General features: G+C 44.0%; 1 protein-coding gene across 9 annotated transcripts in view; it reads left to right on the forward strand.

Moving 5' to 3' along the window:
* Window positions 1-27,962, forward strand: part of MRTFA (myocardin related transcription factor A) — a 196,509-nt gene that overhangs the window by 152,792 nt on the left and 15,755 nt on the right. For all 9 annotated transcript variants that reach the window (XM_087448888.1, XM_087448889.1, XM_087448890.1 and 6 more), the window contains 3 exons: window positions 22,751-22,806; window positions 25,383-25,458; window positions 26,377-26,538. In XM_087448888.1, the coding sequence (XP_087305014.1) occupies window positions 22,751-22,806; window positions 25,383-25,458; window positions 26,377-26,538 (294 nt within the window). The remainder of the gene's footprint in view (window positions 1-22,750; window positions 22,807-25,382; window positions 25,459-26,376; window positions 26,539-27,962) is intronic.

Here is a 27,962-nt window from a genome sequence, read left to right on the forward strand (position 1 = left end):
TATGTTTAGAAGGAGAAGACTGATAATAAACAAGGAGACAAACAAACATAAATAAACAAGATGATTTCAGAGCATGGTAAGTGCTCTGAAGTAAATTAACTGGTTGGCGTGTTAGCAAGTAATAGGAATGAGATGGGGTCACTTTAGATAACATGGTCAGGAAAGGCCTCCCTGAGAAGGAAATATTTGAGCTGAGATCTGAAGGATGAGATGGAGGTCAGCCATTCAGAAGCAGGAAGAGGGCCCAGGGAAAAGGAAAAGCAAATACCAGGGCCTAGTGCAGGCAAGAGCCTGGCATGTTTGAAAACATCAAGGAAGCCGATGTGGCTGGGGCCTGGTAAGTGAAGGCAAATTAAGATTGGCAAGGTGGGCAGGGCCAGAGTGAGGGCCTTATAAACCACGTGGAGGAGGTGGATTTTATTTTATTTTATTTTATTTTTTATTTTATTTTTTTTTTTAAAGATTTTATTTATTTTATTTTTCCCCCCAAAGCCCCAGTGGATAGTTGTGTGTCGTAGCTGCACATCCTTCTAGTTGCTGTATGTGGGACTCGGCCTCAGGATGAACGGAGAAGTGGTGCCTCGATGCGCACCCGGGATCCGAACCCGGGCCACCAGCATCGCAGCGCGCGCACTTAACCACCAAGCCACAGGGCCGGCCCATGGATTTTATTTTAAGTACAATGGGAAGCCATTGAAAGCTTTTGAGCAAATGAGGATGGGATTTGATTTGTCATGGTAGTGGCAGGTCCATTTCTAAGCAAGTATAAAGAGTCTGAGGTCTGTTTCTATCCTAAGCATCGGCCAGGGGACTTTAGTCTCAAATTCATCTTTTTGTTTACTGCAATTAACTACTGAATCATTTACCCATGTTATGCTATCCTCGACTTCCAGTGAAGGACTCCCCACCTCCAACCCTTAAAGAGTCAGAGCAGATGGCTTATGCAGTGGATCAGTAATGTCATCAGGTAGGGGAATGCTGTGCCTTAAAAACCCTCCAGATCTGCCAATCTACAAACTTTTGTAGAGGAACAAGTTACCCAGCATCTCATCTACTTGTCCCTTTCACCAAGGACGTCACAAGTTTAGTGTCTACTTTGTGCCCAGGGTAGTCCTAGATGCTATAGAGATTAAGGAAATACAAGGCATAGTACCTGCCCTCAGACATTTAACAGTTTATTTGGGTAGCTAAAATTTGCCTATACACAAAATAAAGAGCAATTCAGTATTTATCTGTGGGGTGCTGACTGTAATTACAGTACTGGTTCTAAGAGCATAATGCGACTTGTCAGGATCTGTAATACGTTCAGGATCTAAAAGCCATGCAGAGGGTGAGTGCCCTGCATTCTTCTTCCTGCCTTTCATTTGATATCAGGGGCTACTGGAGATCACTATTTAATAGGATTTCTCAAGTACAGTCTCCTTGCCAGCATTTCTTGTAGTATTCCATGTTAAGACAAGTGATGCTTCAGTTACTGCGGTTATCTGCTTATATGTTTCTCTCTCCAACTAGACTGTGAACTCCTTGAGAAAGTATCTTATTTATATTTCTGTCCCCAGTGCCTGGCACTGAATGAATGAATGAAGACAGCCGGTTGTAAAGTGTGATGTGTGTGTGAGAGAGAGAGCACAACAGAAAATGACAGACAGACAGACAGACAGAAACAGATACCACTCTGTTGCAAACTTGTTGGAAATCTAGGCATGGAATTGAAACAGTGCTCCTGATCTGTCAGGTGCCATCTTCCACCAACCCCCTTCTCACCCTCCACTCCACATCTTTCAAAGAAAATATGGGCAGTTCTAGGGGCAGATCATGAATGATCATCAAGTTGTTCCTGGAGATTTGGAGACCTGAAAAAGTAACGTCTGGTTTGAAGTGCCCATCTCCATTACCATCTTGCTGGCCTGAGGTGTTTCTGACAAGTGCCTTTATATTTAATTTTGTTGTACAACTTAGGAAGCAGATAGGGCCCTCAAACCAGGGAAGGGAGCAGTGTAGTCATGGCTGTATTCTGCCTTATCATTTCTGTGTTTATATCTATTATCAAATTTTTCTCATCCCAGTCTTTTTTCTAGCTCTAGGAAGAAAAACCCATCTACTTCATTTCCTGGAATACTCAGACACAGTTCCCATGTAGGACTGGCTTTCAGTTCTGACATCATGTTTGTAGGACACAATGTCTTCAATGGCTCCCTTGCTTTCAGGGTTCTTCATGTTTCTTCATATTGTTGGAAGTTGGGGTATGGCCTTTCCATAATGTTCAAGGAGTTAAAGAGTCTCTCGTTCCTACATACCTCTCTCTGCTGCTTGATATGCTCTATTCATGGCATCCAAACTGTAGGGTATAACAGTTGGTTTCTGATATGTTTTTGTTTTTTTTGTTTTTTTTTTTTTTCAGTAGTGGGATGGCTGGATCATAGGGCATCTCTATTTTTAATTCTTTGAGGAATCTCCATACCGTTTTCCATAGAGGCTGCACCAATTTGCATTCCCACCAGCTGTGTATGAGGGTTCCTGTTTCTCCACATCCTCTCCAACATTTGTTGTTTTTTGTCTTGGTGATTATAGCCATTCTAACAGGCGTGAGGTGGTATCTTAGTGTTGTTTTGATTTGCATTTCCCTGATGATTAGTGATGTTGAGCATCTTTTCATGTGCCTATTGGCCATCTGTATATCTTCCTTGGAGAAGTGTCTGTTCATTTCCTCTGCCCATTTTTTTGATCGGGTTGTTTGTTTTTGTTGTTCAATTGTGTGAGTTCTTTATATATTATGGAGATCAACCCCTTGTCAGATGTATGTTTTGCAAATATTCTCTCCCAGCTGGTTGGTTGTTTGTTCATCTTGATTCTGGTTTCATTTGTCTTATAAAAGCTCTTTAATCTGATAAAGTCCCACTTGTTTATTTTTTCTTTAGTTTCCTAGTCTGGGTAGGCATGTCATCCTAAAAGATTCCTTTAAACCCAATGTCAAATAGTGTGTTGCCTATATTTTCTTCTATGAGTTTTATAGTTTCAGGTCTCACCTTCAGGTCTTTGATCCATTTTGAGTTAATTTTTGTGAATGGCGATAGCACATGGTCCACTTTCATTCTTTTGCATGTGGCTGTCCAGTTTTCCCAACACCATTTATTGAAGAGACTTTCTTTTCTCCATTGCATGTTCTTAGCACCTTTGTCGAAAATTAGCTGACCGTATATGTGTGGTTTTATTTCTGGGCTTTCAATTCTGTTCCATTGATCTGTGTGTCTGTTTTTGTCCCAGTACCATGCTGTTTTGATTACTATTGCTTTGTAGTATGTGTTGAAGTCAGGAATTGTGATGCCTCCTGCTTTGTTCTTTTTTCTTAGGATTGCTTTAGCTATTCGGGGTCTTTTGTTGCCCCATATAAATTTTAGTATCCCTTTTTCTATTTCTGTGAAGAATGTCATTGGGATTCTGATTGGGATTGCATTGAATCTGTAGATTGCTTTAGGTAATATAGACATTTTAACTATGTTTATTCTTCCAATCCACGTGCATGGGATATCTTTCCATTTCTTTATGTCATCGTGGATTTCCCTCAATAATGTCTTGTAGTTCTCATTGTATAGGTCCTTCACCTCCTTGGTAAGATTTATTCCTAGGTATTTTATTCTTTTTGATGCAATTGTAAATGGTATCATATTTTTGAGCTCTATTTCTGTTAGTTCATTATTAGCATATAGAAATGCAACTGATTTTTGTAGATTGATTTTGTACCCTGCAACTTTGCTGTAGTTGTTGATTGTTTCTAACAGTTTTCCAACAGATTCTTTAGGGTTTTCTATATATACAATCATGTCATCTGCAAATAGTGAGAGTTTCACTTCTTCCTTACCTATTTGGATTCCTTTTATTCCTTTTTCTTGCCTAATTGCTCTGGCCAAAACCTCCAGTACTATGTTGAACAGGAGTGGTGAGAGTGGGCAGCCCTGCCTCGTTCCTGTTCTCAGAGGAATGGCTTTCAGTCTTTCCCCGTTGAGTATGATGTTAGCTGTGGGTTTGTCATATATGGCCTTTATTATGTTGAGGTACTTTCCTTCTATTCCCATTTTATTGAGAGTTTTTATCATAAATGGATGTTGTATCTTGTCAAATGCCTTCTCTGCGTCTATTGAGACGATCATGTGGTTTTTATTCTTTGTTTTGTTGATGTGATGTATCACATTGACTGATTTGCGGATGTTGAACCATCCCTGCGTCTCTGGTATAAATCCCACTTGATCATGGTGTATGATCTTTTTAATATATTGTTGTATTCGGTTTGCCAATATTTTGTTGAGGATTTTTGCATCAATGTTCATCATCGATATTGGCCTGTAATTTTCTTTCTTTGTATTGTCTTTGTCTGGTTTTGGTATCAGGGTGATGTTGGCCTCATAGAATGATTCAGGAAGTGTTCCATCTTCCTCTATTTTTTGGAATAGTTTGAGGAGGATGGGTATTAAATCTTCTTTGAATGTTTGGTAAAATTCACTGGAGAAGCCATCTGGTCCTGGACTTTTATTTTTTGGGAGGTTTTTGATTACTATTTCAATCTCTTTACTTGTTATTGCTCTATTCAGATTCTCCATTTCTTCTTGGTACAATTTTGGGAGGTTGTATAAGTCTAAGAATTTATCCATTTCTTCTAGATTGTCCAATTTGTTGGCATATAATTTCTCATAGTATTCTCTTAAAATCTTCTGTATTGCCATGGTATCCGTTGTAATTTCTCCTCTTTCATTTTTAATTTTATTTACTTGAGCCTTTTCTCTTTTTTTCTTAGTAAGCCTGGCTAAGGGTTTGTCTATTTTGTTTATCTTCTCGAAGAACCAACTCTTTGTTTCATTAATCCTTTCTACTGTTTTTTTGGTCTCAATATCATTTATTTCTGCTCTGATTTTTATTATTTCTCTCCTTCTGCTGGCTTTGGGCTTTGTTTGTTCTTCTTTTTCTAGTTCTGTTAGGTGTAATTTAAGGTTGCCTATTAGGGCTTTTTCTTGTTTGTTAAGGTGGGCTTGTATCGCTATGAGTTTCCCTCTCAGGACCGCTTTTGCTGCATCCCATATGGTTTGATATGGTATGTTATCATTTTCGTTTGTTTCCAGATAGTTTTTGATTTCTCCTTTAATTTCATCAATGATCCATTGGTTGTTCAGTAGCATGTTGTTTAATCTCCACATTTTTGTCACATTTTGCTTTCAGGGTTCTTCATGTTTCTTCATATTGTTGGAAGTTGGGGTATGGCCTTTCCATAATGTTCAAGGAGTTAAAGAGTCTCTCATTCCTACATACCTCTCTCTGCTGCTTGATATGCTCTATTCATGGCATCCAAACTGTAGGGTATAACAGTTGGTTTCTGATATGTTTTTAAACAGGATCATTTCTCAGAATCCTTCATTCTCATCGTGTAAACATATGTCTCAAATTTAACACTGCTTAAACCCTACCAAATGCAGTGTGCCAGAGAGTAAAGGATTACATATTCCAGGCCCTAAGCTTTCTTTAATGATGTCTGAAGCTCTGCATATCTTGAGGGAGAGGAGAGATGGCACAGATAGGAAGCTGGTGTTTAAGTCCAAAGATTAAGACCAGGAATGCTGCTCTATCCAGAATGAAGACTCAGAAGAGATGGGTCACATGTGGTACACTTTTTTCTCAAACAGAGCTTCCCCCACAGCCTTTTTCTTTGACATTTAAAGGTGTACAAGGTCATAAGGCTAAGGTGAAAATTAAGAAAAATGTTCTGGCAATGAGAGCTGTTGCAGGGGAATAACCTTTTAAAGGAAAACATGGAAATTCTGCTGATCCAGACAAATGAGAAAAAAAGTCTCCTGTAATCTTTCTGGATATGAGAGAAGAACCTTGTTTGTCTCTTCTCAGCCTTTTGTTATGCTGTTGTGAATCCTTGAGAAAGCATAGATAGCATGATTCTAATGCTACGGGTAGCCCTCAGTTCAGTATTTTCCCATGTGCAGGTAGTAGAAAAAGCTTGGTGCCTTGGCAAGCACATGAAGAAATCATCATTTTTGTCGTATAGGTTCTCTAAGGAGCTTGTTCTGTTTCTTGAGTTTTTTCATTTTAACTTGTTTTTTCATTTTAAATGGTATTTCTGTGCACCTAGCCAATGCCGTTGGTGACCCTTAGCTCCGAATGGCTGGCAGAATTCAAAGTGTAAGGGCAACACAACTCAAAGAGGGCAGCCAGTTAGTGTCAATCCAGAGGCCTCTCAAACTGCCTGGCCCCTGAAAGGTGCTCACACATGTTGCTAATGGCCAGCGAATTGGCCAGCTAGTTTTGACTGGTTCATCAGTCTACGAGTAGGCCCTGTGTATCCCACACTGAGACTGGAAAGAATGGCTTCATGTAATGAGTTCCCACAGCTCTGTATTTTTAATAAGCTTTACCACATCTTGACTCCCTGACCCTTCAGTTCTACAGTTTGATCCCTTTGTTGTGCTTCACCTGTTGGTGTTAGCTAAGTGGCCTACACAGAGCAGTGTGGCCCAGTTGTAGCACTCATAGCTAATCTAAGCTGTCATTTTACTGGGCCCCTGTGTTAGCTGAAAATCTCGTGTTCATCTGACTATAGCAGTCTCTGCACCGAGAAGAAATTTCTTTTAAACACTGACAAGAGGTGATTGAATGGCTGGAAGTGTCAGGGTTGATTACTATGATCCCTTTTCCTCTGAAGCTAAAATTCTTCTTAATAATATTTTTATTTGTAACTTGGGAATTATTACTTATATTATTCTTCACCAAATGTACAAACTGAGTTTCAGGATTCTCTTTCCTGAGTACATATGGATCAAATCCATTTTGGTAACACTCTTTTTTTTTTTTTTTTTTTTTTTTTTAAAGGTTTTATTTATTTATTTTTCCCCCAAAGCCCCAGTACATAGTTGTCTGTCATAGCTGCACATCCTTCTAGTTGCTGTATGTGGGACGCGGCCTCAGCATGGCTGGAGGAGTGGTGCCTCAGTGCGCACCCGGGATCCGAACCCGGGCCGCCGGCAGCGGAGCGCACGCACTTAACCGCTAAGCCACGGGGCCGGCCCGGTAACACTCTTTTAAAACTAATTTTTGTTTTTCTAACCCATGAGAAAATAAACCAACCTCCTGAAGCCTCAGAGTTTCTTGTAATGAGAAAGAGGCTATGATTTAACTTTGTCACTATCAATCCATCTTTATTAAATACTGGGATGCCATGGGATGTTTTCCCCAAGTAACCATGAATTCAAAAGAATTAGCCTCCAGACCAGCACTGTCCAAGAGCACTTCAGTGATGATAGAAATATTCTGTGCCACTAACCACATGTGCTGGTGAGTGCTTGAAATGTGGCTAGCTTAAGTGAAGAGCTGAACTTTTAATTTAATTTAATTTTAATTAATTTAAATTTAAATAGTCACATGTGGCTGGTGGCTACTGTATGAGACAGTGGAGTTTTAGACCTTACTCTGTCACTTAGGAACAAGGTGACTTTGGGCAACTCAATTAACTTTTCTGAACTCAACTTCTACTTTTATAAAATGGGGATAATAACCCGTCCTACCTACCCCATAGATTTTGTTTGGAGATGATTAGATGATGTACTGTTCATGCTTTTGAAATACAGGCAGGGGGCCGGCTCCGTGGCTTAGCGGTTAAGTGTGCGCGCTCTGATGCTGGCGGCGCGGGTTCGGATCCCGGGAGCGCCCCGAGGCACCACTTCTCCGTCCAACGCGAGGCCGAGTCCCACGTACAGCAACTAGAAGGATGTGAACCTATGACATACAACTATCTACTGGGGCTTTGGGGGGAAAAAACTGAATAAATAAAATCTTAAAAAAAAAAAAAAAAGAAAGAAATACAGGCAGTATTATTCTCCATTAAGAATGAGAGGAGCATTAGCTTGGATCTATCATCTTGTGAATCTGAAAGCAGCTTTTTTTTTTTTTTTTTGTGAGGAAGATCAGCCCTGAGCTAACATCATGCCAATCCTCCTCTTTTTGCTGAGGAAGACTGGCCCTGAGCTAACATCTGTGCTAACATCTGTGCCGATTCCCCTCCACTTTATGTGGGACGCCGCCACAGTATGGCCTGACAAGCAGTGCGTTGGTGCACGCCCAGGATCCGAATCCGGGCCACCAGCAGTGGAGTGCGTGCACTTAGCCACAGGGCCACGTGGCCGGCCCCTGAAAGCAGCTTTTAATATATCTATCAATTTCTATCAAAACTAGTGTTTAAGAATAGGAAGTATTTTTCAATAAATAAAATTATTCTTGATTCCACTTTCCTTCTTACCCATGGATTAAAAAACAGTTGCTGAAAATTGTTAAGAATCAAAGAACCACTAGCCAATGTGATACAGTCATGCATTGCTTAACGACAGGGATACGTTCTGGAAATGCATTGTTAGGTGATTTCGTCATTGTGCAAACATCATAGAGTATACTTACACAAACCTAGACTGTATAGCCTACTAACCTAGACTGTATAGCCTACTACACACCTCGGCTATATGGTACTAATCTTATGGGACCACCGTCATAAATGTCATTATGTGATATATGACTGTACTCTATTAAGATTGTTCCCTTTTTGGTCGTATATTAACAGGACTATCATTTTATTAGGTTGCTCTCTCCATGGTAGTGGATGTTTCTTTTTTAACCTCTCTTAAAACCAGTAAACAAATGGCTGAGTTGGAAATAATGTTTTTTTATTTCTGGGCGACTTGCCGAGACACAGAAATGTTTACCAATGGGGACACAGTGGTGATTCCAGAGCAGATGAGGGCCTGGTTTGTGGCTGAGTTGCCCTTTTTTTTTTTTAACTTACAAGATTTAAGATGACAAAATAGTAGGATTCAAGGAAATGTTGTTTGTTGTGTTTTTAAGTGAAATGTTATAATGTCCGAGACATGTCTCACCGATACTTTGTAGATTATGAGTTTGGGTGGGGGTGAGGGTAAGAGCATGTCCTCACCTGGGCCTTGGTCATTTCCCGTTTGCTCCAGTCCACGTGGGAGTTGCTAGAAGCTCTGTGTGGTAGTCTCTGCACTGCTGTCCCTGTGAGCCAAAGAAGTTTGGCCAAGATCCGGCCAGTACCCCTTTCCAGTAGGAATTCAGAAAAGGCATCCCCCAAACCCTGCAGTTTGCCAGCTGCGCCAGCCTGGTCAATGCCCTCAGGCTCGTGCTTCTTTCTAGATGCTTGCTCTCACAAATGGTAGTGTGATCGATACATCGATATGTTTGGATGAAAGGGCTAGTTTCCTTTTTTTTTTTAATTGAGATATAATTGACATAAAATAATATTAATTTCAGGTGTGCAACATAACTTTTCTCTTTTTAAAGAAGCAGAGAACTCCACCCAATTGAGATGATGTATCCTCAGCACAGGAATATGACTGTTTAACTGTAATTGAGTCCCAAGTTTAAATGGCATTTGATAAACACCAAGGTAGAACATGTGTTCTAGGATTGAGGCTAACCTTATCCCTAGATTTGAAGCTGAGAGAAAATTGTGTTTAGGCATGTGGCCTCAGGAATCTTCTATTTTATCTCAGGAGAAGACGAGCTGAGCACATCACTCCCAGGTGTTTTATGTTGCATTTCTGATAGATGTTAGCGTCCTCATCTCTCTTCCTGTTGTTGTAGGGTGTATTCCTACCTCAGTGGTCATTGACTAGCATAGAATCCCCCCCTTGGCCAGTTGCTAACAAATCCTAAATAGGACTCTAGAGTGAGTTGTGTATTCATATTCTAAGCACATTCATTGTTGAATCCAAAGAAGAATCCAACAGGGAGCTCTGATGAAAGTAGTCTTCTTGATATGAGTTCTTGATACAATTTAATATCTAAAAAGTACACTAGGTATTCAGTTTCATTTAATAATTAGTTATTGAAGTGTCTAAGATATCTAAGGCCACCTTCTTTTCAAGATAATAAATGAAGCTTGTTGAAGCTACTCACTAATTTTACCTGAACAATACAAATCCTAAAGAATTACGCACTCAGGGGGAGCGCTGATAGATATCTGTTGATGGTGGTGATTTAAAATTCTTCAGCCTAGTGAGATGTTACTTGCAGAAGGGCAAAGGTTATTTGGAGCTTGTATCTAAACAGATGACTTAGGCATATTGATTATGGGACTTCAGAAACAGGCAACAGCTTTTGTGTATGTGTGTGTTTCACTAAGGAGTATATACTGGAATGATAATTGACTGATTTAGAGTGTTAGACTGGGCTATGGTGTGAAAGCCAGATATAAACATGGCTGGCATATAATATAGTCAAAGAGAAGCTTGGAAGGCCAAGTTCAAAATATTTGACCCCTGATATTTTAACCTTTTGGAATTCACTGTGCCTGTTGATATTGATGCTATGCAAGACTGTGTGCTGACATTGTTTCCCCAGTCTTGAGTCTCTCCACCATCAGTGGGTCGAGGGTGCAAGACTCTGGAGCAGCTTGTGCTTCTGGGAAGGAAAAGATTTAGAATTTTTGAGTCTCCACTTTTTACATTCATTCTTGGTAGTTGACTTTCCTGTCGGTTTGGGTGCGGGTGACAGCCTAAGTGCCAAAACAGGGGTGGTGGCAAGCCAGAGTACCAAAACAGGATGTGTATGAAGCATGTTTTCTGACTGTTAGTTTGGATTCTTGCTTGCTCCAGAATGTATCGTCCCTTCCCCACACCCCACCACCTAAACTTTCTTTGATTCACATGAACTTAGTTCTGGTTTTCATTGTCATGGCCATTCCCTGGAACTGTTGATACTCTTTGGTTAATGGTCCCTGTTGCAGGATATTTTTGTAGACATTTTGGTATGACAGCTGAAAGCAGTAAGACAGAAAATGCAAGTCAAGCCCAGTTAGCTCTCAACATTTGACTCCACACACACACTGTTTCCTTCAGAAGGAGGATGGCACAGAAAAAAAATTTTTAAAATAACAATGCCTCGAGCTTAACAGAACTTCTAGCAGATGGCAAAGCACTTTCACTTTATTTAATGCTAACAGTTATCAGTGCAGTAGTCTGTATAAATTGCCATTTTGTGGATGAGGATACTGAGGCTCAGAGGGGCCATGTGACTTGTCCAAGATCACACCACCACTAAAAGATAGAGGCAGATCCAGTCCAGGTCTTCAGGCTCCAAACCCCATGCTAATTCCTGAGGGTCACAGTCTAATATTTCTTATTGATGTAGGAATTTTATGACGGTAGCCTGTACTTTCACCAAAATTTCAACTTTGAAAATAATGAAAATTGAAAACAGCATCAGGTCAGGACCCACAGTTAGTGAGGTAAGGTGAAAGTTGGTGGTGGGGGTGAGTAACCCCATCATCTTTAAGCCCTCCAGTGAAATTGCTTCCAAGTTCCTACTCTGGTCTGCTGGCTGTGAGGCTTGAAGGCCATGGGCGTCTTCCCCCTTCTGTCATAATAATCCTTAGTTAAATCAGAGGTTCTTGATTTCTTTTGTGCCGTTGATGCTCCTTGGAAAATCTTACACATCCTCTAACTAGACAGTTGCCCAAGAAGGTACCCCAAATTCAGACACAGTTTCTGGGGATTCATATATACTCTAAAGCTGGTACAGTGTGCCCCAAGTTAGGAGCCCCTGCTCTGCTTGGATACAGAATCCTAAGAAAAATCATCTACCTAACGCTAGTGTCAGCCCTTACACACCAGTGACACAGCCAACCTCTGCGCTTTTGTCACTCGGTGTATAAGGACCCTCTCCATTTCTTGTACTGATACCCGTGAACCTCTGCACTCCTCACCTACTGCGTGCAGAGACCAAGGACTGCATTTCTGTAGCTGCCTTCCATTGAGTGTGATTGCCAGGCCCCAGATAGAAACAGCAGGGTGTGAAATCCATCCAGCTGAATTAGACCCTAGCCAGGTTGTGAGGAAAATGGCAAAAAGCCCTGATCCTTTGACTCTCAGAAGAACATGCTTTGCAACTCTAAGCAATGATCATGAAAGGGGCTCAGGAGATTAAACTCTTTACCAATCTGTGGGAACCTGCACAGCCAGCAGAGTTGAAACTTTGAATTAAGCTGTCGAGAAAAGTTATCAAAACCTTACTAGGTGTACTTTTTAGTCACTTAGCCCCTAGTGATAGAGAATGAGCAAATAAAATCCTTACTTTCTCATCCTCAGTGTCACCTTTCCTCTGCCTTTTGGACTAGGGAAACAATGGTTTTTGAGTTTTAATGGCACCAGAATCCTTGCAGAGCTTACTAAAGATAAAAATTCTTTTTTTTTTTTTTTTTTAAAGATCTATTTATTTATTTATTTTTTCCCCCAAAGCCCCAGTACATAGTTGTATGTCATAGCTGCACATCCTTCTGGTTGCTGTATGTGGGACGTGGCCTCAGCATGGCCGGAGAAGTGGTGCGTCGGTGCACGCCCGGGATCCGAACCCGGGCCGCCAGCAGCGGAGCGCGCGCACTTAACCGCTAAGCCATGGGGCCGGCCCATAAAGATAAAAATTCTTGAAGCCAAGGAATCTGCATTCCAGAGAGATTCTTGCACTCCAGAGACATTCTAATGCAAATGGTTCTTGACCTGCTCTCGGGAAAATACTGGACCAAGGGCTACTGGCATCTTTCCCCTTTACATTTTTAGTGATGACATAGAATATTGTTATTCTCTTCTCCCCAGGAGTTCTGAAGTAGAGGATAGCCCTGTCCACATGATTCAAGAGTTGATGACAAATGTCTAAGACAGTTGAGGCTGCTACATATAAAGTGATTGGGTATAGACAGCTATGAACCCCTGTCTCCAATACTGGGAAAAGCCTGCCTTGCCTGCCTCTCTTCTGGCCTTGTACCGTGTCAGTGGTCAGTTGGGCACAGTTAACGAACTGCCTGGAGCTGTGTGACAAACTTTTGTGCTTGGGCCAAGGGATGTGGCAAAAGACTCAGTTAACTCTGGAAGGAGTTTGATTCTACAGCAACTCCCTCTTCTGCTGTGTTGGCCTCTTCAAGAGGGGGCTGGAGGGAAGAGGAATAGGAGAATGTGTACCCCCTTGACATTTTCTGAGGTTATATCTGAGGTCCTCCCTTCTGTCCCATTGCCAATATTAGAGAAAAGGACAAGGCAGCATTTCTTTCCAGAGGAATAGCCAGGAGAAGAAAGCAAAATGTAAAAGATCAGATTAAAATTACTGTGTTTTTTTGTTTTTTAACCATCACATTTTAGGGAAAAAAAGAAAAAGATACTTGATCAGGGAAGTATGCCCCACCCCCTTCCTCCTATGTCTCTTATGCTGAAATATACGTAAATAAAAAGATCTGAATTTTGGAATCAGAAGAACCAGAGTCTTGTCTTCTTTCTGCAATTTAGTCAGTTGTGATCTCTGGCAAGTCAGTTCTCCATTATAAAATGTGGAAAATAATAGGTACCAAGAAGCTCAAGTAAGGTAATTCCCAACACACTATGCAAACATCAGGGGAAAACAAGGAAACCATTTGCAGCAAATCTTTATGTTTTACCCTCGGGAGCCTTTTTGTCAATGGCAAGGTTGATAGTCTCAGTCCTAGTTTATTTCTTCTCCCCATTTCATTTCTTCTAGTAACACTTGAGAGCAGTGTAGAGTCCAAAGTCCTACAAGGCCCTGTGTGGCTACCCCTCTCACCACATCTCCTCCCACTCTTCTCTTTGTTCACTCTGCCTCACCACCCTGGCCTCCTTGACATCTCTCTGTCACACAGGCAGCTTCCCACTCAGGGCCTTTACACTTGCCGTTCTCCTTGCCTGGATGGCTCTTCCCCAGATGGGGAAGGCCCACTCTCTTCTTCTAGGTCTCTGCTCACACATCACCTCAGAAAGTCTTTCCTGACCACTCCATATAAAATGCTTCTATCCCATGGCTCTCTCCTGCCCATGCTCTGCTTCATATGTCTTCATAGCATGTGTCTCCTCCTTCTGTGTTATATGTTTGTCTTATGTGTCATTCTTCACTAGGGTGTAAGCTGCACAGGAACTTGGATAGCCCAGCACCAAAACGGGCTGACACGTGGGCTGTCAATACATATTTGTTGGGGAAATGAGTGAGGAATTAACTGTTAGCATGTCTTAACCTCTTAGGGGACTTAAACCTCTGGACTCCATTTCCTCACCGCTTATTCCTCAATCTGTTGCAGTTAATTTCTGCCTCCACCAACCCATTGGCAGAGCTCTGAGACCACTGGCCGTGTCCTAAGTATCAGTAATGCTCTGGAAACTTTGCACGCCTTATTTTGTCTGACCTGCGCACTATTAACATTTCTCTGTTTCTACCTACACCCTTTTTCTTTTTCTTTTTCTTTTTTTTTTTTTTTGTGAGGAGGACCAGCCCTGAGCTAAATCCAATGCCAATCCTCTTTTTTGCTGAGGAAGACTGGCCCTGGGCTAACATCTGTGCCCATCTCCCTCCACTTTATATGGGATGCCGCCACAGCATGGCTTAACAAGCGGTGTGTCGGTGTGCGCCCGGGATCCAAACCGGCGAACCCCGGGCCGCCGCAGCAGAGCGCACGCACTTAACCATTTGCGCCACCGGGCCGGCCCCCTTACACCCTTTTTCTTGAAGCTTACTCCTGATATCAGCTTTGCCTAGCCTTCCCCTGCCTCTATGAGCCTCCTCAGGTTCCTTTGCTGGGCTGTCTTCATCACATATGCTTAAATTCTGTGATTCTCTTAAGTCTCAGCCTGGGAAGTATGTCACATTATCCCTAGATGATGTTAGACACACACATATATACACACACGTGTATACACACACACATACCCCACTTACACATCTCTTGATAGGATGTCTCACAATCAACTTGGGCATATTTAGCATACCCAAAACTGAACACAATCTCTCCCACCCAGTCCCAAGCTTACTCCTCCTGTATCCCCTGTCTGGGAGTATTAATGGCACAACCATTTACCCAATCACACCATTTTGTTCTAAATGGCCTCTTGATTGTCACTAGAGTGCTCTTGTGAAAATGCATTTCTCACTGGTTTGCAATTCAGAATGTAATAATTGATTTCAGGCAGGGATCAGAAATAGATGCTAAAACCATTAGGTAATGGTGGTTAGGGAACAGGATTTCACGTGGCCTCAAAATGTTACCCCACACATTGCATATTAATCACCAAGAGAGAAATGCTGCCTTTAAGATGGGGAGATCTGGTGTCACTTTTCAAACTTTTAGCACTGTCAGTGGTTGGACAACATGATATTATGTGCCTCCTGATATTAAGAAGTACACATCACCTATGTAGTCTTCTTGCCAGAAATGTTTAACGTAAATCTACTCAAGAGGAGACAGACAAGTTCAGAATATAGGACATTCTTTCTGCAAGACAACTGGCTTAGATACTTAAATCCGTGTCATGAAAAACAAAAAAGGCAGGAGTACTGTTCTAAGAGACAACAACCAAATGAAGGGCGTCACTCTTGATTAAATCTTGGATTGAGGGGGAAAAAAAATCCAAACAGCTATACAAGACATTTTGGGGGCTAATTGAGGAAATTCAAATATGGACTGTGAATTAGATTATATTATCGAATTAATGTTAATTTTCTCAGGTGTGATAAAGATATTTTAGTTATGTAAGAGAATGTCCTCATTCTTAGGAAATGAACACTGAAGAATTTAGGGATGAAATGTGATTGATACATGCGACTTTCAAGTGATTCCATAAACAAACAAAAATTGTGTGTGTGTATCTGTGCACATAAGAGAAAACGACTATGGCTAAAAGATAACTGGTGAATCTAGGTCAGAGTTATAGGGCTGTTTCTTTTTGTTCTTTCAGTGTTTTTGTAGGTTTGAAAAATTTAAAATTAAACGGGTGCAGGGAAGGGGGACATGCGTGTGCAGACATGGGGGGGTGAAGTGAATACATGCCACCTACCAGGTGTGTTTCTGCTCATTTTATTTTTTAATAGAAAACATCAAGGTAGAAATAACTCCCTCACCCCGCTCCCTGCAGTTCTGGTTATGTCACTCCCCTGGTTAATGTGGTGGCTGCACAGTGATCTCAGGATACAATTCTTAATAGCACTTAAAAAATATTATGCCATTTCCTTCTGGCCTCCATGGTTTCTGATGAGAAATCTGCTGTCATTCAAATTGTTTTCCTCTGGCTGCTTTCAAGTTTTTTCTGTGTCTTTAGTGTTCAAAAGTTTAATATGGTATATCCTGGTATGAGTTTCTCTTTAAGTGTATCTTGTTTGGAGTTCACTCACTTTCTTGAATCTGTAGACTTACGCCTCTTTCCAAATTTGGGAAGTTTTCAGCCGTTTATTTCTTTAAGTACTTTTTCAACCCACCTTCTTTTTCCTCTCCCCTAGGGCTTGGATGACAAGATGTTAGATTTTTTGTGAGTGGAAGTGACCTTGCTATCACTGGGCCATGGTGAAAATCCTGACTCTTCACTAGCTCTCCTCTGACATCATGACAGCAGGGGTGGGGAGGGAGGCCTCATTACTGTGCAAGTCCAGGCTCCCCACTTGGTCTTCATCCTTGGATCAGGGGGAGGGTGTTTGTTACTAGCTGGTGGGAATGCAAGCCCCAGCTTCCTACTTGGCCTTCCTTGACACCCCTCCGGGCAGGGGTATTGGAGTGCTTCATTACAGCCTCGCAAGGGTGGATGTCTAGACTCCCCATTTGGCCTTTCCTGGTGGGGGTGGGGGTGAGGCTGCTGTTTTTCTGTGGTGTCTGGCTAGGGTAGAATGATTATTGTCTAAAAGTTTTCTGTCTTGCTAGGCTGCCCTTTTTCCTGGTCATTTGGCTAGTGGGAGTAGGTTTTGTGGGGGCTTTTTTGTCCACCTCCATTGGTTGCCGGCTTCTTCAACTCCAAGTCTGGGATGTATGAAGCAAAAAGGAAACCCAGGAACTCCCCACTGTGTTGTTCTTCAGCTCCCAAGGTCCCTAGCCAGTCTGCCACCTTCTCTCTACCTTTCAGAACCTGCTTATGTTTGTTTTATATATAATGTCCAGAGGTTTTAGTTGTACTTACCGGGAAGAATAGAGAAAAGTATGTCTGTTCCATCTTCCCAGATGCAGAAGTCCCTGCAATAGCACATTGAAACTCTTCATGGGCTGGGCCCTGCTTCCCCTTCCAGCCTCATCGTCCCCACATGAACTCCTTGGTCCAAACATATCAAACTACTTGTAGTCCCTTGAACTTGTTGTGCTCTTTCCTACCTTCATGCTCTTGCGCTTCCTCAGCCTCAGACAGCCTCCCCACTCCCTTCCTTGTCTGTATGTGGTGTTTCTATGTCGTTCATTTGGGTTTTCTCTGTAAAATCTACATGGACAGTTCACACACTCTTTCCTCAGGCTGAATTTTGCCTCCTCTGTCCTATGTAGCACTTTAAATTACCTCTGCAATTGTACTTCCATCTTGTATTGTAATTATTTGTCTTTTTCTCTAACCAGAACACGAGCTGCTTTTGAGGACTGGGACTCCATCCTGTATATCCTTGTCCTCAGTAACTAGCACAGTAGTTACTTAAGAATTGTTTATTGGTTAGATGGATGGATGGATATATTTCTGGTTTCCCACCTCAGTTGTTAAATATGTTTATTCCCATACATACACACAGCCGCCACTGATGCACTGTGCGTGTGCCCGCTGCTCCTATAGTGGAAAAAGAAATCCAACAGGCTTGCCTGAAAGAAGTGCTCCTTGGACCTTGGCGCTCTGTTAACCTCTGTTAGCTGAACTATGTTCATGGCCTTTGAGTTCCTCTAACGACAGAATTGGTGGTGAACTTCTGGCATAGTATCTTTTCGAGGATGGGAACCATCATTTTTATTATGTCAGCACCTAATAAAGTGACAGTCAGACCCAGGCACCTAATAAATATTTCTCAGTGATAATGATGAGGAAATGAGGCTTCATGGTTAATTGCTGTCATTGCTTGATGAGATGCATTTCCTGAACTGCTTTGGGAATCCTAGAAGACTTTCACTTGCCTACATGTTTAAGTAAATCTGGGGCCAGTGATGGGAAAGCACTGGTTTAATGTCCTAAATTAATGTGATAGGTTGGTTTAAGGGTCCTCATGCTTACCCTTCAGTGCTAAATTAAATCAAGACCTCTCAGTCCCACTGCTCCTGCATCGTAAGCCACAAATCTTATAGACCCACTGAGCACGGCAGTGAGTTCCCCCTTGGAAGTGGATGGCAGTATGTTTTTAAAGATAAAATTCAAACAATTTTTCTCTTTTTAGTTCACAAATGACCTCATTTAATTAAGGCAGCAAACATGTAAGGGGAGAAAGAAAATGAGTGCTGGAGATAGGGAACAGAATATTAATTGGTGGTTGTAGCCAGCCGGGGGTGGGACTCACGCCACGTCTAGAACTGAAACTGTGATTAAGAACGCCACACCTCTTAGCCGCTTCTGTTCACTTGATTTCCGTGGGGAGCTTGGTTATTTTTCCTTTCAGTACGTGCTGCACACTTCCCTTTGTTCGCACAAAGCAGTACAAGTGTTCCAGTGAAACCAGCTCCCAGAGGGTGGGAGTTCCAAAGGATCAAGAACTGCCCTCCGACACCGAAAATGTGTATTCTTAAAAACAACATGCACAGCTCTTGGGTTTGCATTTGTCTTTGGGGGCTTCTCTTTCAGAGACTGCCTTCTAGGAGTTTCTGGGAAAATGAAATTTCTGAGTAATATCTTGGCTCCTCTGGCAAAGCCATTAAGGCAGCAAGGAGGAGGGAGGAGTGGGGGTCCAAGATGAATGCAGCCCTCCTAGCTAGATGTACATTTATGGGTTAACTTTGAGTCTTTTGGGTTTTTCCACAGCTGGCAGAGGCCTAAACTTTAAGACCTATTTTCCACTTTGCTGTGCTTCCTTGTGTCTCCTTCCCTTAGCACAGAAGCCTGAGGTGATTTTGAGTCTTCACTGCCATTTGCTCCTATGTCAAGAAAGCTCAGGGTTACCTTTGTCACCCCTACATCTCCTTCATTAGGTTACCCTCCACAGCCAGGGCTTTTGGCAGAGCTGGCTGGAGACGCATAGGAGTGCCCTCCACCTCAAAGCCCAGAGTACTGGCTGCCCCAGCTCCAGTCTCTCCCCACGTGAACCTGAGATGCACCTTACAGGAGTCCCGACAGAAAGCTGAAGAAAGAGGGGCCGTTGCCCCTCCTCCTTTCGCTGTTAGAAGTGGCTATTGAAACTGCTGACCTTGCTATCAGAGAGCAGAATTAGAAGAGGGGAAAGAGCAGCAGAGAGTGAGTGGGCTATTCGAGTACTGAGAGAAACCGACACACTTGTCAGAAGGTTTAGATGAAGGAAGAAAGGGAAGATAGAACTAGACCTGGGCTGGGGCCCACCACTCTGTGAATGACCTCACAGGTTAACTGCAGGATTAGTTTCATCACATGTAAAATTGGAAGAATGGTCCCTGCCTCATGGGTTGTTAAGAGAATTCAGTGAGATTATGTTTTTGTTGTTGTTATAAAATGAAACAGTTTTTTGGGATTGGTAATTATTGTCTTGAATTCTTTTCTTAGTCCTCATTTCTGGTTCTCTTGACCAGCCCTGAGCAGCTAATGAATTCCTCTGGTCTTCTCGTCCCCCTCCAGGCTTGTCTCCTAGTATCAGTGCTGAAGGCTGCCCCTTAATTAAGCTCCATGGTGAGCCCCAGGTTTCAGACCAAAGCTTTCTGTGCCTGCAGTCACTTTGAACCCCTCTTCTGAGCCTTCCTTACACCTGTTTGTGCTCAGTCCTGTGGTCAAGCTGACCTTTCCACATTGCTTGCACTTGGCCCAACATCTAAGAGTACGTGTATTGAAGCCTCCTTGCCTCCCTATCTAATAAGGTCATTCTTCTCTACTTTTTGAAGAAGTTAAGAAACCAACCCAGAGTGGAAAGACCTCTGACTTGAGGATGAGACAGAGTTAGGTTGTAATTCTAACTGCCATTTGCTAGCCTTTCCTGCCCTGTCTGAGCCTGTCCTTATCTGTAAAATGGTCTATTACTAGTACTGCAAAGAATCACTAGGAATGTTAAATTAGATAACATGTTTAAAATATCTAGAACAGTACCTGCCACATAAGTAGGCACTCAGTAAATATTAATCTCTTCCTTGCTATTATGTGAAAATTTCCTTACAGTGGAACTACACAGGAAGTCATAAACACTACAGCCAGTTCACCTGTCACTTATCCCTATTTGTGGTACATCATTCTGTTGTACATGAAGAGGGTATATTCCCCTTTCATCAAGAAATTCTGTGCTTTGTGAGTTGTTTTTCCAGAAGTTGGATTTGTGCCCTACCCCTTGGGATGGTCAACGGTAGGTTACTGAGGCGGCAGGCCAGCCGGGGTTTTGACAGATAGTCTGTGGCTATGGTACAGAAACTAGCAGGCCTGTGTGGGAATCAGTCCCACGATTCAACCAATCACTGCACTGGATGGCAGAAGTGCCTTAATTCACCGGTGTGGGCACCGCTTGCTTCTGAGCACTGTCACTCTCACTTGATGCTTACAGGACTTCCGGGAGGAGGGCAGATTCTCACTCTCCAGAAGAAGAGAATAATCCCCAGAAAGCAGTCATAGCCCATGTCACCCCAGTGGTCATTGGTAGGACCCAGGAAAAGACCACGAGTGTCTTGATTGTCCGGGACTTCTGTGAAGTTTTGAACCCAGAGGAGAGCTGTAATTCTGGCTGTTCAGATGAAAGTTTAGAGCTCTTCCACGGAATCCTCTAGTTTTCCTGTCATTCGTGGTCACTTTGTATCTATTTCTTATAGAATAGTCATTAATTCATTGGATGAATTATGTGCTGGGGGCTCTAGGCACTGAGGATACTGTCGGAAATGAAAGAAGACATAGATAAAACCCCTGCATGCCCTGATGGAGCTTATCCTAATGGTGGGAGGCTGACAGTAAACAGATTAGAAAGATGTGTAGTGTTACTGTAAAGGATGTCAGACGGTGATGAGCGCTACAGAGAAAAATAAGGCAGAAAGGAAGCTGGGGTGGGGTGGGGTGTGGCGGACGCTGTGAGTTTCTCTGATTCTTTGTACTTTCGTCTCATCCATGTGGTAAGCTCTCCGACTGCAAGGCTGCGTGTTCATTCCCTGCTGGTCCCTCATACCCAGTACAGATTCCTGCATGTCAGGGCTTTGGGAGACAGGTTGTGGGATTGAGCCAGCTTACCCAGTAGGAGCAGGTGCAGGGGCTGTCTGCTTACCCAGTGAGATGCCAAGACCTCCCCGGATTAGAGCTGGGATAGCCTGGATAGTGCCCTGAATGCTCTGATGGGTTGGGGAGGGAGCCTGTGGCTTTTCTTAGCGATTATTTGTTAAATCTAGAGCTCCCCCTTCTGTTCGAAGATGGGATGGGCTGTCAACTGATTTTTTAAAACAATAGTTTCTTTTTTATCCTAAGTTAAAAAAAAATTTTTTTTAAAGAAAGTACTGCTGGGATATGTGGGTCTTTTTCTTCTGAGACTGCTGTTGCTGAGGCCTAGCCCCTGGGGGTGGCATGGGGGGAGGAAGCACACAGGCCCAGGCAGGATAGGGTCATATCTATGCTCTTGCTACTTTTAGCGTCTCCTAGCCCTGCACTCCCACCACAGCCAGCAGCCTAGCAGAGTTATCTCCACACACAGTTTCACAGCTGTTCTGAAATTCTAGGGCAGCAGAAGTGAAACTGACCACTGTCTTGTACATTTCTCTCTTATTACTGTTGTTCCCTACTTGAAGTGAGTCAGGCCTTTTCCCCTTTTATCCTCAGGGTGTCCCAACTCATTATTTGTCCCTATAGCCGAGTTTTTGACACAAAACTCTCTTTGTGGTGCCGCATTTGTAGAGGGTCCTGGTTTGGTTTCCCCACCCTCAGTGTTGTTTGCTGAGTCAGGAGCTGTGGTCCTATGGTGGTAGCCCCAGAACAGAGCTGAGTCCTTGACAGGCTGCAGTGAGCCCTGCAGTAAGCTGCGCTGCTGGTTGTGTAACTGGGGTCAACCTCACAATCGCTGTAGAGTCTTTTAGTCCTCAGAGATGAAATTCAAGTTAATTTTAGCAGCACTATTAATATCAGCTGAAGTGAAGAAGGAAATGGCACCCAAGTAGACATGTCCTTTTGGTTTAGCTGCCCCAGTTTGGTCACTTTGAGATTTCCTGATGAGGTTGACGAAGTAAGGTAGACCCATCGTGCAGCTCTGCCCCCCATGTCCCTGTCTCCCTAACAGTAAGGTGAGGCCCAGCAGGCATTCTTGGAGCGTTGACTGATCGATAAGGATTGTGCAGCTAACAGTCTTGTAACGGGTCCAAGATATTTTTCAGAGTTATATTCCATGGGTGCACTTTATAGGGCCCATGCTCAGGCAGGAACTCTTCCCGTTAGGAGTAAAGTACCCAAAATTGTCTTACTGGGGCAGCTGAACCATAAAGATACATGCTTATTCAGGTGCCATTTTCCTCTTCACTTCAGCTTATATTAGTAATACTGCTAGAATTAACTTGAAGCTGGGCCGGCCCCGTGGCTTAGCGGTTAAGTGCGCGCGCTCCGCTGCTGGCGGCCCGGGTTCGGATCCCGGGCGCGCACTGACGCACCGCTTCTCCGGCCATGCTGAGGCCACGTCCCACATACAGCAACTAGAAGGATGTGCAGCTATGACATACAACTATCTACTGGGGCTTTAGGGGGAAAAAAAAAAGAATTAACTTGAAGTTAAGATGCCTTCTCCTTTGTAAATTGTAGCAGTAGACGTGATGCTTCACTATAAAGTAATTCTTTTATGATTCTTCTCCCAACAGCTTTGAAAAGTCCAGCTGCATTTCATGAGCAGAGAAGGAGCTTGGAGCGGGCCAGGGTAAGGCACCTTTCTTCCCTGAGGACCTCAAAAGAGCATTTCAGAGCCCATTACATGGCAGGTTATGTTCTTTCCAGTCTAGCATGCCTCCATGGTCAGCCCTTGCCTTAGAGTTCTAAAGAGAAAGCTCTGCCTTTTCTACCTCATCCCCACCCCCAGCCATCTCCCAGTGTGATGATATGAAACATGATCAGAATGAGTTTTCTCCTTTACTGTATTTAAGGGTATGCAATGGTCACCGATCATCCTCCTGTTCCTTTGGAGACTGCTAGTATTATCCCATCTTTAATTCTGCTTATCCTTTTGTAGACGTTAGGACACAAACACTAGCCATGGAAAAGCTTGCTGAATGGTGGTCTCTCCATGTCCGTGGCTGCACTGCCCACACCTCTCCAGGATGGGCCTGTCAAGGGGCAGGGGAGATGGCTGGTGTCCATGTGCTCTGAGCAGCCAGTGCTGACTTGAGCCTGTGGAAGCAGAAAGGGTCCCCTCTCTGAGCCCAGGTTCATGCTGCAGCACCTGGCTTGCTGCCCTGTCTCCCTTCAGTTTCAGTTCCCTCAGGGGCCTCAGGGGGATGTTCTGCTGCCCAGTGTGGGCGGAGATGGGGAAGTCACCAGAATATGCTTCCCCCACACACTCCCTTCACTTTTTTCTTTTACATACAAGACAAGGGAAGAGAACCTCCCCAAATGGAGAATCATAGGCCGTGGCTCCTTAAGACCCACAGCTCTTTCAGAGGCTCTGAAATACTTATCTCTAAGACTTTTCTTACTATCTTCTCTTTTTATTTTATTTTTTAATTCTCTAAGGAAAATCATGATTAATTCTTAGAGTGAATGGGAAGAATGAGGTCATGGGTACTGGGAACCAAAGCAGTAACAAACTGCCCTGTTTTAGTTGCTGGGAGTGTTAGAGAATACAGCAGGGAGAGAAGGGATGGAATTGCCTGTGCCCCCCAGCCAGTCGTAAGACTGGGTGCCATTTCCTGGACTGCTTCTCAAGGAGGCAAGGAGTAAATATGAACAAATTACTGGGCACTGTTATGTGAAATTATATCACTTTCTTGTTTAGGCTCACATCAGCTCTTACAAATTAGGTGTTATTATCTTCATTTTATAGATGCAGCTAAGAGAGGTTAACTAACTTGTCCAGCTAGTAAGTGGCAAAGCTGGGACTCAGACCTTGGTCTGTGGACCCTAGGTATTTTCTTAGTCAATACTGTATTCTGCCTTGGCCTTGGCCACTGTTCAGAACTTCAGATGGCTGAGAAAATATGCCTCCCCCAATGTCTGTGAAGACCTGCAGTGTCCGACACCTGTTCTGGCATCTTCTACAGCAGCTGTGGCAGTACTTCTGTCCACTGCAGATGGGGTGGTAGACCCAGAACCCACAGCTTTAAACCATCTCCTAGAGAGCTCAGCATTCCCCCCGGACCGGCACAGAGCTGCCCAGTCAGAGCATTGAGGCAGCAGACGAGGACCAAGTCTTTACTTTTATTACATGCCGTGTGGTCTAATATTTTATTTTCTATTCTCCTCTACTCTGCCTTGTCCTGTCCTGTCTTGTCCTGTGCTGTGCTGGTTTTGAGCCACTAATGGTCTTAACCTACGGTTTGAGAAATTCTGGTGCAGAGGTTGAGAGCAAAGGCGCTGGAGTCAGACAGATCTGGGGTCATATATACATCGTAACGTGAGCGCTGGGCAGTGCGCTGGCTCTGGGACTGTGAAGAGATTGGTTTAGTTCTCATGGAGTCTCAGGAATGCAGAAATGAAGACATTGGACTTTAAGGAACTAGAGCTGTGACACCATGTATCAAAATTAGCGTTCCACTTGGCAGCCATTCAGAATGAATGGAAAATGCCCCTGAGATCATGCAATGCTAATTTTTTGAAACAAGATATAAAATTATATTCAGTATGATTGCAACTCTGCAAAATTAAACTTATCTTCTGCATGGAAGAATGATTAGAAACACATATCTCCAAATACTAACAGTGGATGATTAAAATTTTTTGTTGTTTTACTTTCTAATTTTGTTTGATGGACATATATTACTTTTATGATAATAAAAGTAATAGGTTTGGACCGGCCCCGTGGCTTGGTGGTTAAGTGAGCGCGCTCCACTGCTGGCGACCCGGGGTTCGGATCCCGGGCTCGCACCGACGCGCTGCTTCTCCGGCCATGCTGAGGCCGCGTCCCACATGCAGCAACTAGAAGGATGTGCAGCTATGACACACAACTATCTACTGGGGCTTTGGGGGGAAAAAATAAATAAATAAAATCTTTAAAAAAAAAAAAAAAAAAAGTAATAGGTTTAAAAAATATATGTTAGTAGTCCAACTTCTGACAAAGGGTCTTGACAAATGGATGGTGCCCTGGGCAGGTGCGTAGAAATGGATGCGTCCTCCCCAGGCCTGCCTCCCCTGGCCTCAGAACCCTGCAGTCACCAAGCTGAGGTTGAGGGGCTGCAGAGGTGACCACCAGCAGCCACTACAGCCACAGCTGCTTTTTGGTCCTGTCAGTGCTGTAAGCTTGTGACCTGGATTTGAGAGCTGCTTGGTGTGTTTTTTCTGTAGACAGAGGACTATCTGAAACGGAAGATTCGTTCCCGGCCAGAGAGATCGGAACTGGTCAGGATGCACATTTTGGAAGGTGGGTTAGATTGGAAATGCTTCATCTAAACCCATTCTCACTGTGTTCTCACTGCTGCACCACTCACATTTCTTCTTCCCTCTTTCTTACCACCCCCATTTCTGTTGGCACTGGGTAAGCCAGAGCCTTAACACAATAAAATCGCTGTACTGTGATAGCCACCCCTGGTTTTTGGGAATTCCCAAAGAAGCACGGTCACTTTCTCTTGCGTTGGCTTGCCCTTTTCTCCTATGGCCATGCGGGGGCCCTTGATCTCATCATCCCTTGGTATGAAGTCCTTTCCTCCACAGTCTGTTTTAAAAATGCATTTACTTTCTGTTTTTGTTCATTCATTCATTCACTCAGTGATTACTTGAGCACCTGTGATGTAGAGTAAGATCATCCTAGACATACTTCACCCGGCCCCAGCACACACTTCTTTCCACATTGTAGTGAAGGAAAGGTTTTGGCTGCTGAAAGCAGCGTGAATCTGTCCATTTTTCTGTTTGCTTTTGAGCCATCTTTGGGGTTGGAAGAGAATTTCCCTAGTCTGAATCCCATGTTTTGTAGACAAAGACACTGAGACTCAGAGCAGGGAGGTGGATTGCCCCTATAACACAGCAAGCTTGAGGTAGAGTGAAGACCTCCATCGTCTGGTGCACTTTCAGCTCTGTAGCTCCACCTCAGAAAGTCCTCTGGGCTGGCCTGTGCCTGGTGACCATTGTTGTTGTGTGTGACCACATACTGTCCACAGTGGGGGCCCCTTCTTCTGTTCTTGTGAAACTTCAAGCCAGGCCACCCTTCTCTGCCTGGGGTGCGCTTTGCATTCTGATGGTCTCTGCTCCTTCCCCAGAGGGAAGGAGAGCTGCTCTGGAGTTCCCAGGGCAGAACCAGGTCCATTCCTACATCCTCCTGCACTCCATTCTCTCCCACGGGCAGAGACCTCGGCTGAGCCTTCCCTCCAGGCCAAGCAGCTGAAGCTGAAGAGAGCCAGACTGGCTGATGACCTCAACGAGAAGATCGCACAGAGGCCTGGCCCCATGGAGCTGGTGGAGAAGAACATCTTGCCTGTGGAGTCCAGCTTGAAAGAAGCCATCATTGGTGAGGAGGCGCCAGCCACCCTGTGTGGACATGCAGGCCAGATGCAGAAGGAAGGGGCCCTGGGCTTCTTGCTCTTTGACTTCCTGCTTAGACTTGGGGAACTGAAGTACATAGTGTGAGAGCCTGATAAACAGGTTGTATTAGCTTGGGAGTGCCACTGGCCTCAGGAGTCAGCGCTGTGCCAAAAGAAATAACTACATAACAGAGAGGCCTCTGTGCACCTTCATCTCTGTGAACGCGGGCTTATTCCTCTCTCACAGGGTGGTCAGGATCGATGTGTGTGAACATGCAGAGATGCTAGGAATTAGGAATCTGTTCTTTTGATTAGTGAAATCTCTTCTTGGAGCCTAGCATCTTTTCCACAGATATTTCACTCAACAAATGTTGATTGATCCAAGTAAATTGTGCTAGGTGCCAGGACCACAGCCCCACAAAGTAGACCAAGCTCCTTGTCCTCATAGAGCTCTTGCCTAGGAGTGGATACAGGCAGGTGAACAGGCAACAACAAGACAGAGGCAAAGCTGTGCCAGAGGGAGTGCGGGCTGCTCTGGGCACGCAGCGGGGGGTCATCCAACCCAGCCCTGAGAGGGATGTAGTGTCAGAGGAGGTGATGGCCAAGACTGGGGCTGCAGGGTGAGTAGGAATTAAAGTGTATGCAGGCGTAGTGGTTAAGTGCGCACGCTCTGCTGCTGGCGGCCCGGGTTCGGATCCTGGGTGCTCACCGAAGCACCGCTTGTCAGGCCATGCCGTGGCAGCGTCCCATATAAAGTGGGGGAAAATAGGCACAGATATTAGCCCAGGGCCAGTCTTCTCCAGCAAAAAGAGGAGGATTAGCATGGATGTTAGCTCAAGGCTGATCTTCCTCACAAAATAAAATAAAATAAAGTGTATGCAGGGGAGAGAGGTGTGTGCTCCAGGCTGGGAGAGCAGTGCAGGGCCAAGAGTAGCGTGGATATGAAGTAGGAAGAGGGGGTGTCAAGATGTGAGGTGAGAGGTGGGCAGAGTCCAGGACGTGCGGGGCCTCATAGGCCATGGTCAAGTGTTCAGATGTTGATGCCCTTAGATTTTGGTAATTGTTGGTACAACATGTCTCCTTTGCTGCAGTGAGCCCAAGAACCAGTCCCAGACAAGGCCATGTGTTCCTGCCCCTGGGAGGTAGCCCTGCCTTCAGGGGAAGGACGCTCAACTGTTCCCAGCTTAATAATGAGTTAGATCTTTGGGCAGAGCACGAGAGAGGAACCACAGGAGCAGACCCCAAAGCATGCCACTTTGAGCCCTGAGCCTGAGCCCTGGGTCCGAGGACATTGTGGTTTCCCAGGCCTCATCTGCACTGTAGATGGTGGCTGGGCAGTGGAGAAGGCGGCCACTGGGCTGGAGGCTGGCACACCCGGGACAGCCCTTTCCCCATTTGGGGCTGTGGCCCT

This window comes from Ceratotherium simum, chromosome 25 (assembly GCF_057802395.1).
Source record: "Ceratotherium simum simum isolate JZ-2026a chromosome 25, ASM5780239v1, whole genome shotgun sequence".
In the NCBI taxonomy this organism is placed as follows: Eukaryota; Metazoa; Chordata; class Mammalia; order Perissodactyla; family Rhinocerotidae; genus Ceratotherium; species Ceratotherium simum.